The sequence below is a fragment of the Emydura macquarii genome, unplaced genomic scaffold (genome assembly GCF_026122565.2).
Source record: "Emydura macquarii macquarii isolate MOO-44397 ecotype Brisbane River unplaced genomic scaffold, CSIRO-AGI_Emac_v2 contig_2897, whole genome shotgun sequence".
In the NCBI taxonomy this organism is placed as follows: domain Eukaryota; kingdom Metazoa; phylum Chordata; order Testudines; family Chelidae; genus Emydura; species Emydura macquarii.
Window position 1 is genome coordinate 45,564,801 of NW_027133034.1, and position 12,554 is coordinate 45,577,354.

Below are 12,554 nucleotides of genomic sequence, written 5' to 3' on the forward strand. Positions count from 1 at the left end.
ACCCAAGACCAAAGCTTCAGGTTGGCAAGTGGCATGTCCCAGCTCCTTCAGAACAGTCTGTTGGTCACACAGACATGTCACTTAGGCTGACCTGAAACTTATTTTGTCATGTACATCTAATCAAAACCCAGCTCTCTATTTGATTATTTAATTAATAAATAAGTAAATACAAGTTAAATTTTCATCAAATACAAGCATATTAATTTGATGAGACGTCTAAAAACTTAATCTTACACATGTATTTTAAAATAATTTTGACCTTTGAATTAAGAACTGGGAAACATAAATAAAGAACAGGTACCAAAAGTAAGGAATTGGGAATAAGGAACAAACTTCAGCCTCATGGTCAGCCCTCAGTACAATCCTGTTTATCATATTGATGGACTATGTCAGCAGAAAGATCTCAAATGGAAAAGGTGAGAAACTTGTATCTGGAGATGACATCAGGCATTCCCAAAAGAAAACCCTAGATGAAACAGTAAATCAGTGGTATGACCAGCTAGATAGGCATGAGAGGAAAATGAGCATGACTCAGATACTGGTCAGTACAGGTGCCACAAGGAAACTGGACATAGAAATTAAGTAGCAAGACTAAATCAGACTGACCAGCTCATGTACCTTGGTGGCTGGGTTATGGAAGATGGTGAGCTAGAAAATGAGATACAGTTCAGACTGGGGAGTGCTGGAAGAGCGTGGAATAATGTCTCAGGTGTTGTGCATGACAAGCATATGCCACTGAGACTTAAAGAACTACTATACAGAACAATGGTGTGCCCCGGAGTGTTGTATGGTGCACTAGCATGGGCGACTAAGAGACAGCAGGTTCAACTCCCACAGGTGTTCAAGATGAGATGTCTTTGTGCCATAAAAGGAGTTATATGAAGAGACAAATTCTGAAATGAAAGTATTAGGATGGAAGCCAAAGTCCCTGATGTAGCTGATAAAATCCAAGAAGTGCAACTTTGCTGGTTTGGATACATAGAGAATGAATGAAGGGGACCTGGTGAAAGCCAGGAGAGAGCCCAAGGAAAGCCAAAGAATTAATGGATGGATTGAATCAAAGAAGATGGGAAGCAGATGGACTTTAGTGACATTGAGGACAAACGAAGATGATGGATGCTTGTATGACAACCTGACTCCAGTCAACAGGATAAGGGGAGGAGAGGATTATGATGTCATAGCTGTGAAATCTGATATCTGAAGAGAAAATAAATCCAGGCATGTTAGAATGCTAAAAGTAAGCAAAATAAAAACCCCTATTTATTGTTTCCAGTCCAACATCCCTTTTCACAGAAACAAAACTTGAACCAGAGCCAGTAGCCAATGGGATAATACTGAGATGAGCTCTCACTCTGAGATCTGAATATAGATATTATACAGTAAAAAGTAAAGTCAGCATTTTATACTACTATATTTTTCAGAAACAATTTTACCACTGATTAGACCTATTTCCAGGGCAATGGTAAGAGAAAGACAGCTGCTAGCTAGCAGCTGACTGTAAAAACTCAGTCATGGCCATGGGCTAGCCACCTACTGAAAACAAAAAGTGCAAATTTCCAAAAACATCAACTGCAGATATTTATGTATTTTTAGGATTTTAAAGTCAGAACTACTTTTCAAAAGAATTGTTATGAATATTCTAATATTAAATAATAATATAAAAATAACACAGCAGCATCTATATATAGTTCATCATGTACACACACACACACACACACACACACACACGATGAACTATGGTAAAATAAGGGTTCACTGACACAAGTATGAAACTCCTGCACAAGTCTGAAATGCATAACAAAGCCATGAGTTAGATATCGTGCTTAACCCAAACAAATTCAAATAAAACATTTACGTTATGGTATGTGGTGATATTTTCTTATATATTTTATTTTAGAGGTAACTTTGAATTTAGAAAAAAATTAGGCTAACATTTTTATTGTTACTATATTTTGTATTACTCCACTTACAACATCAAGTTGTTTTAGTTACCATGTACATAGTGATAGAAAAAAGCCTGTATTTTTATACCGTCTAAAAAGTAGCTGCAGTATCTTTTCCATAAATCAGGTTTCATTATGATAAGGTCTGCTATCTGAAAACCTGCCAGACCTATAAATGGATGCTATATATCAATAGAAAACCTATAATCCCAGTTATCCAACTGGACACAGCAAATGTTTCTAACCTTTCAATGCTCTAATTAAATAGCCCTTAAATCTGTCACTGGTCCAAGAGCAAATATTGGCAGTTCTAGATGTTGGCTCAGTTAATTTTTCAATCCCTGCTAAGGAGAAAGATGAAAACATTTTTCTGTCAATTATTTTAAAATAAATATCTATTTTAAAAGTGCTCAGAAATTTGGAATATAAAATGTAATCCTGTTAAAGATGGATTGGGGAGCAGATTAAGAGACACAAGGTGCAAAATAAATAAAATTAATTTCATGGCAACTGATTTTGTTTGAACAAACAGATTTATTGTGTTACTATTCTGCCCAAATATGGTGTAAATAATTATATAGCACCTTTCATCAGAAGATCTCAAAGCATTTCAAAAGCTAAGTTTCATAACACCCCTACGAAGTAAGTGGTATCATGTCCATTTTACAGATATAGAACCTTTACGAAAAGGTTTAGTGAAACTTGCTCAGGGACACACAGGAAGTTTTGGCAGAGCTGGACACAAAGCCTGAAGGATACACAATTCCAAGCTCATAATATCCATTCTATAAACATATTATACACAAAAAAACAACACGAAGAATATTAAAGTTACAAAGTCAAATTCTCAAAACTGGTGAGGAGCACAAATGGAGAGCATTGAGAACACAGTCCAGACTGTTTCCCTTCTCTCTGTTCCTGTGCCTAGCATCACAGTGCCCTTTGGAAGTCAGAATGAGCAATTCCAGGGAAAATCCTACTTAGTCCCTGCAGCCCTAAACTGGAGCATGCTCAGTTGTTGTATGGGGCTGGTGCATGAACAGTCAGCATACAGGAGCTGTGAAGGGATGCAGCACACTTAGCACAGGCAGTTTTCTTCCAAGAATTTAGCTGCTGCCATAGAAGAACTCCCTACTGAGCACTTATGAACTGAGATTTTTCAAAGGCTGACCTAATTTGGACAGATTTTCACAAGGATGGGAAAAGGCACATCCTTGACTCCATGTCACACTCCCTCCCTCTTTCCCCCCAAAAACTTCAAGTCCCTGCTCTAATGTATGAAGCTTCTCAGCAAAATGGTTGTAAGGATTTTTTTTAAACATGGGCAAACAACATATTTTTCCCTAACCACATTCTCAGAAACAGCTGAACCATTCTAGCTGAAACTTTCCCACAATACGCAGCCTGAAACATTTGCCCAGCATGGAAAATTTCAGCCTGAATGGTGGGTGAGGTGATATCTTTTATTGGACCAACTTCTGTTGGTGAGAGAGACAAGCTTTCGGCTTACACAGAGCTCTTCTTCAGGTCTGGGAAATGTACTCAGAGTGTCCCAGCTCAATGTAAAATGAAACAGATTGTGTAGCATGAGTATTTAACACGTCAATCTGTTCGATCTTGTACTGAGCTGGGACACTCTGAGTACATTTCCCAGACCTGAAGAAGAGCTTGAAAGCTTGTCTCTCTCACCAACAGAAGTTGGTCCAATAAAAGGTATCACCTCACCCAATTTGTCTCTCTACTATGCTGGGACCTACACAGCTACAGCACTGCATATGTAGCCTGAATGGTTTAAGTTTGGCAAAATTATAAGCAACTGAAAACAGGTCTTTTAATGGAAAGTGTCAAGCAACCTTAAATATACGTGAATCTACCCGTGCATCTATAATGTACATTTTGTATTAATGTATTACATAAATAAGATAGATTAACTAACACATACAATTCATATATCAAGTAAATTCATTAAGAAAGGTTACAAGTATGAAAGAGCTGTTTTCTTGACTTACTTGGCTGCTTCTTCATTAAGTATCTTTAAGTAATGTTTCACTGGACAGAGGAGTTCAGGAATTTCCAAGAGGGCCATCTTCAATAAGGGAGCTTTCACTTGGGAACATATAGCTGGAACCAATGCTTGGAGTTCTGTCTCCAACCGAGACAGAGTGCTAACTATCAAGAAGAACTCTTGAGTTGAACACTGAAAGCGAAAAAGGTTTTAGTTTAAATTGTTACAATGCATTGTATGTTCCATGATTCCCATATTACACCCTGCTTACATTAGTCAAAGTACATAATATAATTCTCTCCCTTTCTCTCCTTAAGCAGAGAGATACTAGTGTGAGAAAATGTTACATGATTCAATGTAGATCACAAATCAAATGACTTTATATAGTGGATTCACTTTACCTGCACTACTAAATCTATTGGACAACAGCTAACTTGGAATGTATTTAATCAGTACTAAAATAATTTATGAAATCATCAAAGAATGGGAAGATATTTTCTTATCATTATGCGATGTATCAAATTAGACTTTGTTAAGAAGTATGTAACAGAGTGTGTAATATAAGAAGGAACGTGGAATAGGCAAAGTCAGCAAAGGCAATTACAGCACTGAGGAGAGAAGCTTTGCAAAGAGCTGCAGAGCTACAAATATAAATATTAGAGATACCAGAAGATGATGCTCATAAACTGTCCATAAGTTTCTTAAACAGATAAAATTTCACCAGCAGAACTAGAATATCCCAAGGCATTTGCATGTAAACATTTATGAACTCTGATTTCATAGAGACAACTAACTATACATATAAAACCACAAAAGAAATGCTCTATATTCATATCGTTCTATGAAAAGATGATATATGAGACAACTCATATTCTCATCGGATCATTTGTAGCTCTCTGTATGAAGCAAGGATTACATTCTGATTGGTCCATATCAGCTTTTCAGAAAGGGGAAGCATCAACAGACCTCCCATAAAAATTGCATAAAATAATTCCTAGCGCTTTCAACAAATTGCTTCCTACAAACTAAGCACAGGATGAAAGACAGGATAATCAATATTTTAAGATGGCTTCTGAGGCACATTCCTACTGGAAACAAAAACTTATCACTGAGAACTTCCTTGCTCTTTCTTTTATGTGTTAGTGACACCAGAATGAGATTACAGCTATACCACCACCATGATCTAAAATTATCTTAAAGGAAATTTCTACCTCTCTCTCAAGACCAGTCATTACAAAATGTTATACAGTTCAGTTTATCTATCTATATATTTTTATTTCCGTTTACCCTGAGAGCCATTAGGTCATCCTAAATTAATACTTCTCAAAGTATATATCCAAGTCATAAAACTCTGTAAATTAACTATATGCATAATTTGTACCTATATTTCATTAACAAGTTTCAATTTAACTGTCTACAAAGAATCATTCTTAGTAAGTGAGTAAAAGTGCTGAGACTGGAAAATTCATTATGCTCATTTATCATAAATATGTAATAAGAATCTTTACATGTCACGTAAGAGTGATAGCTTCTTAGACAATGAATATAAGATTGAATTAATAAATAATTAATAGTTCATCTTTTCTTTAATATTTGGTCTATTAGTTATATTTTTACATGATCTTTTTTATTTGATACATTTTCTGAATGTATAGTTTTAATACCCCTTACTATGTGATATATTGTATGTAATTTACACAAGTCATCTTCTTTGGGTTTTTATTCGTTTGTTTTTAAATAACTTCCCAAGTTCCCTCACATCGTTTCCTTTTCTTTAACCTTTCTACATATCTGCATGGCCCAGACAGACAAAATAAAATAAAATTGTATCTATCCACTTGAAATTTGTTCTATCAGGTGAGTCAAAAAAATACAGGATTTCTGTACAGGATACCCCCAAGAGAGGCAGGGGTCTGTTAGATGCTCTCCTTGGGTACATCTACACAGCAATTAAACACCTGCAGCTGGCCTGGGTCAGCAGGCTCAGGTTGAAGGGCTATAAAATTGATTTATAGACTTTTAGGCTCGAGCTCTGGGACCTCCAGCCTGAGCCCAAACATCTACACAGCAATTTTTAGCTCCACAGCCTGAACCCCCTGAGCCTGAGTCAGCTGACCTGGGCCAGTCACGTGAATTTTATTTCATTGTAGACATATCCCTTGCATCTTGATGGTATGGTACAATACAAGTTAGAGATGGAAAAGACCTATTAGATCATCTCCATGCAACTGCCAGATTGCTCTCTGTGGCACATTTCTTAGTGTTTTTGTGTAGTCCTATGTTTTGTCCAGATTTTGTCCAGCCTTGGCATACTAAAAGACCCAAGAAATGGGTGTTTTTGCCAATAACCTTAGAAGCCTAATGCACAGCCTACTAAATCTCACTGAGGCTATGTCTACACTACAGAGTTTAAGTCGACTTTCAGCAGCCAATTTTTAGAAGTCACAGTAGCATGTATACACTATGCTGTTTGCACAAGTCTCCTGCGTTTACACTGACCACTCTTAATTCAAATCGCAAAGCAGTGCAATGTGGGTAGCTATCCCACAGTGCAACTAGCCACAGTGGCTGTTGGGACGAGAATCATCATCCCATAATGCAATGCTGCTTCCCCCTTCCTTCCTTCCCCCTCCCCCTCAATAAACAGGAAAAGTATTTTCAAGCTTTTTTTTTTTTTACAGCGATGCCACCAAGGCTGCCCTACTACAAGCCATCGAGCAGAACAATTCCTGATTGCTGCAGGCTGTAACGAATCATCTGCACTCAGTGATTCAAGTATGCAGAACCATCAATAGAAGCACGAAGGATAGTGTCTTTGGGAAATGTGCAGGACACAGTGGAGGGGTTTGCCATGATGGGGCTCCCAAACTGCGGGGGGGCCACTGATGGGACGCACATCCCTATCTTACTTTCTGTCCACCTAGCAACCAAGTACATAAACCACAAGGGATACTTTTCCATGGTCCTGCAGGGGCTTGTGGATAACACAGGTCGTTTCCCCGACATGTATGTGGGATAGTCTGGGAAGGTGCATGACGTGTGTGTATCTCATAATTCGGGGCTGTTCTCTAATATGCAGGCAGGCACTTTTTTCCCAGACCAAAAAATTCAACTTGGGGGTGTGGAAATGCCCATCGTGATCCTGGAGGATCCTGTTTACCCCTTGCTCCCTTGGCTAACGAAGCTGTACACTGGGCACCTTGACAGCAACAAGGAGTGTTTTAATAACAGGTTAAGCAGTTGCAGAATGGTTATAGAATTTGCCTTTGGGTGTTTAAAGGCTAGATGGAGGAGTCTTCTCACTAGGCTGTACATGACTGAGAAGAACCTCCCTTCTGTGATATCTGGGTGCTGAGTTCTTCATAACGTGTGTGAAGCGAAGGGTGAGAGGTTTCCCCAGGGTTGGGCTGTGGAGGCAGAAACACTGGCAGCCAATTATGAGCAGCCAGATGTCAGCACTACGCGGCGAGCTAACCGCGGAGCGCTTTGCATTAGGGAAGCTTTGAAAACCAGGTTCTGCAATGAGATGCAGAACTGATTTCTGTTCCTGTATGTTGTTTGCCTTTGGTGAACTCCCCTCCCAATCTATATCTGTACCCGCCAAATCCCTCCAGAACAAGATATGATTTAATAAAGAAACATGTTGAAATGATGCAAAAGTTTATTTATGAACATTCAAGTCATGGGGGAAGGAGGGTGTGTTCATTCACTGTCTCAAGGGGTAGGGTAGCTGGGGGCGGCTGGGGGCAAGGAGGGGGCAGGCATCAAAGCCCTTGGTTGAGGAGCATTATGGAGGGGCTGCAGTGGGATTTTTTCCTGCCTCTGCTCATCCTGAAGCTCCACAAGCCTCTGCAGCATGTCTGCCTGGTCCCACGTGATTCGCAGCATCTCATGCACGAGCATGATCATGCACCACCATTTCTCTATGAGTCTCCCCATCCATATCCAAATTCTGGGACAAGGTGAGCCGCCATGTTCTTTGTTCTGCCTCTGTGGCCGCTGAGACGTTCATGAGCTCGATGAACATGTCATCTTTTTTCCCCCCTCTTTGTAATCTGCGATAGTCCTTCTTGACGGTGTGGCCAAGGCAGAGGTTTTCTACAGAAAGAAACAAAAAAATAACAAGGTTGCCACTGTTAGCATAGTGAAGAAAATGATACAAGTGCTACAATGTAGCAAAATGCTCCCCTATCTGCATCAATGTAGCAAAAAAACTATCCTGTCTGCAAGAATGTAGCAAAAGATGTAACAATTTAACCAATAATGTAGCCAATAATCCCCATGCAGTGCACAGGGCAAACGCAGAGCCTCATTCCATTCCTGAGGTCCCAAAAGGGTCTGCTCGCTGTGCCCTTACCGAGGCACTCAGGAGAGGGAGGGGAAGGTGGAATCCCTGCTTGTGTTTGAAACCAGCACACAGACGAACCATGGACAGCGCGCGCGCGCGCGGGGGGGAGAGGGGGGCGGGGGGGGACGACAACGGACGGACGACTCAAGGTTTTTTAAACGTGCAAGGTGTACCCTTACAGAGAGGCACTCAGGAGGGGGGGGGTGGAATCCTTGCTTGAATTTGAAACCAGCACACAGACGAACCGCGGCGAGCGGCCGGGGGGGTGGGGGAGGGGGTGCAGCTTAAAACACAGATTTGCTGCACGCAGCAGGGTACCAGCAGTGTTCCGCCATGATGCAGGCTCCCTTGACTGAAGCAAAGTATCCTACCGTGGGGGGAGGAACAAGGCAACCCTCCCCTGAAAACTTTGGCAAATGATAAGAGATTACATACATGAAAGTTTCTGTGTGATATCACCTAATGATAAACGTAGCATTTTTCATCACAGAAATAAACTGTCCCCTGAATAACACCCCAGTACAGTCACCGAAACGGCTGAAATCCCCTTCCTGATCCCCCCCCTCCCCCTCAATGTAAAAGGACAGAACTGCTAAGAAGAAAAAAAATAAAAAAAACTCACCAGATGTGCCTTCCACGGGATCATTAGTGCTGTCCTGTGTGCTGCTTGACTGCTCTGGGCTCAGGAATATGTCCTGACTTTCAGGGAGAATGGACACCCCACTCTCCGCACTCTGATTTCCTCAACCGCCGCCTCCTCCTCCTTGTCCACGGAGTCCCTTCTCCAGCATGCCCTCTCCAGATTCCTTTGCTGGCTCTGAGTTGAGCCAGAACGGACTCCTCTCCCTACAGACCGATGAGATCTAAGACCTCTGGTTGACTCCATGCTGGAGTGCGTTTGGGCTTTACAGTAGCCATGTGCAATTCAGTGACAAAGCTCTCTCCACGCTGGCAACACAGGAAATGAAAATTCATTCTTCCCGGGGCTTGAGGGGAGGGAACATTTCCTGGTAGTGTGACCACAGAGCAACACGCTGCGACTTCCAGAGCGGTCAAAACGGGTCATTGTGGAATAGGTCCCGGAGGCCAATGAAGTTGAATTAAGAGAATTTGCGTCTACACTGACACTAAATCGAATTAACAAATTCGATTTATGCACTACACCACTTGCAGAGGTGGTCTTAAGTCGATTTACAAGGCGACTTAATTCAAATTAACTGTAGTGCCAGTGTAGACGCAGGTGTACATAGGTCGACTTAAGTGACTTTAAGTCGACCTAAGTCACCAGTGTAGACCAGGCCTGAGTGGAAATGTTGTGTGATATTCAGCCTAAATTTTCCTTTTCTAAAATAAATACTTCTAGTCATGCCCCTTTGCATTCACACTAAATAGCTCCTTTGCCTCCTTGCTGTTCATCTTCAAATACATATAGCCTTATGTCTTCCTCTAGCCATCATTTAACCAAGTTAATAATCTTTTAATCTTTCGTCAAAGCAATCCACCCTGCCTCCTGAAGACATCTGTTGATCTTTGCACTCACTGCAATTTATCAACATCTTTCTGATAACGTGGTATTGTCTTACTCCATCATATAAACACAGTGACAACAAAATAAAACTAACAATGAAATGACCCTTGGTACACTTGGTAAACTGGGTGCAAACACACAATATGCATTTTATTACAGCTAATTGTAAATGTATGCCTCTAGGAACAAAGAATGTAGGTCATTCTCATAGGATGGGAGACAAGGTGGACAAAAAAAAAAGATTTTTTTTTAAATTTAAATCAGATTTTTAAATTTTGTTATTTAAATTATAATTTATTCTTTTACAGAATAAACCCATTTAAAATGAAATCTTAATTTAATTCAAAATATATTAAGTCCTAAACTTATTATAATTTAGCTGTAAATGTGAAACATGTTTATGTATCCAAAATATTTAAGGTTGTTTTGTTTAATAAAAATAAATTTTATAGGCTGTTTTGTTTGTTTAATTAATTTCCAGTTATCATCCTAATGCAGCTTGACACAAACCGTGAGCAAAAAGTTAATTATCTAGTAAATAAAGCAATATATCATTCACCATTTTCTAACATACTAAAAATGTACTAGTAATAAGAATATGAAAATATTAAGCCATACAATTGCTTAAATAAATGTATACAGTTACAGTGTACCCTCCAAGGTAGCAAAAAGATGTATCAAATCAAGTGTAAAGGCTCTATTCAGCTGTAAATCAACATGTTTTCATGGTTATATAAAGCAATGAAAATTCACCTTTCTTTAGAAAATAACTGATATAGAATGAAAAATTATTTAAATTGTGGCTTTCCACTTGGTGATTTAAAGCATGATTAGGACGGCTGTGATTTAAACCAATCCACCCTGATGGAAGAGACTATCTCAGGAAGCAGTGAGACTGAAAAAGATTTGGGGGTTGTGCTGAACATGAGCTTCCAATGTGGCACTGTGGCCAAAAGAGCTAATGCAATTGTGGGATGTATAAATAGGGAACTCTTTAGAAGGAATAAAGTGGTTATTGTATCTCTTTTTGGCACTGGTGCTACTCTGCTTGAATTCTGTGTCCAGTCCTGGTGCCTCCAATTTAAGAAGGATGTTGATAAATTGATGAGGGTTCAGAGAAGAGCCACAAGAATGATAAAAGAATCAGAAAACAAGCCTTATAGTCAGAGACTCAAAGAGCTCAATCTACTTAGTTTAACAAAGAGAAGGTGAAGGGGTTTGTTGATTGCATCTATAAGTATCTACACAGGGGTAACAAATATTTAACAATAGGCCCTTCAATATAACAGAGAAAGGTATAAGATGATACAATGGCTAGAAGTTGAAGCTAGACAAATTCAGACTGAAAATAAGATGTAATTTTTGACAGTGAGGGTAATTAACCATTGGAAAAATTTACCAAGGCCATGGTGGTTTCTCAACACTGACTATTTTTAAATCAAGATTAGATGTTTTTCTAAAAGGTATGCTGTAAGAATTATTTTGGGGAAGTTTTAAGGCCTGTGTTATACGGGAGGTCAGATTACATGGTCACAATGGTCCCTTCTTACCTGGGAATCTATGTAACTAGAGTCCTGCCTGGTCACACACAGTTCAAAAGTGTGAATCCATTGGGATCAGCATATTTGGAGAACTGAGCTTTTAGAGACTATTTGACTGCTAGCCAGCTCATTAAGGGAATAGGTGAATAGTTTCTGAGAGAGAATGAAAATATTCCTTATTTACTTATTCTGGCTATTACTACATGCTCTGGTTTGATTTATCAACAATGCTGAAAACTGACAGCTAAATTTGATATCTTTGAAAAACTGGTTCATTTAGATTATAATTTGGAACAGAAATGTAAAAGTAACACTGGAAAAATTGGGCTCCATGTAAGTGGGATTAAATCTTCAACAGTATTTTTCCATTAAAGATAAGACTTAGCTTTGAAAAACAGTAAAAATAATCATAATTTACATGAAGCAGATTTGGTGGGGGTCAGCGTCTGTTAAAGCTCCTAACTTTGAACCACCTTTAGTATTAACTACAAATCCATTCAACACTAGAACAATAACTCATAGCTGAATGGCAGTGGACAATGGCAACCTCTCCAGCAATGCTGAAAATGATTTGGCTGCTATTGTGCAGGAAGCATGCAAGACACCATATTGATGTGCAAGGTCCAGTGCTCTTTCTTGAATACTGCTGAGAACAATTTGGCTTTGTTTACGCTAGCAGCCAAATTGTTTTCAGCAAACCCTGAAAGGGGGTTAGGGAGATCCATTGCTCACAGCCACTGTCAGCTATAGGTTATCATCCAATAAAAAGCTTTTCAAATGAGAAAATGGGAATTAAAAAATGCTCTTTATGTGACTATACAATATCACCCCTCTTGAATTCTAATTGCCACCTTTGACTCTCTTAATGATGGTGTATTATTTTTGGTTTAGAAAATATGAGGTATTTCATTGTAAGGCCATTGCGTCCAATTTTTTCCCTGTGACTGCTTATGCCGGGCTAGAAGGGAACAATTTATTTAAATCTGTATTTAATAGTGTTGGCCTAAAATCTGTGATGCAAATTCAATTTTAAGAGTGTACTAATACATGTTATTTTCAGTTACTGGTAAAACACCATTAAGCAGCCAAAAAATATCAAGATATACTTTAGCTGAAGCCAAAATTTATTAGGTTATTGGGAGGATGTATTTAAAATACCTACAAAACTGTAATTTTATATATGGACAGT

The 12,554-nt window shown here is 39.2% G+C and overlaps 1 protein-coding gene across 1 annotated transcript in view; it reads right to left on the reverse strand.

The window, feature by feature from the left end:
- MSH3 (mutS homolog 3) overlaps positions 1-12,554 on the reverse strand; it is a 201,444-nt gene that overhangs the window by 87,688 nt on the left and 101,202 nt on the right. Inside the window, exon 14 of the mRNA XM_067569218.1 lies at positions 3,953-4,140. Within this exon, the coding sequence (XP_067425319.1) occupies positions 3,953-4,140 (188 nt within the window). The remainder of the gene's footprint in view (positions 1-3,952; positions 4,141-12,554) is intronic.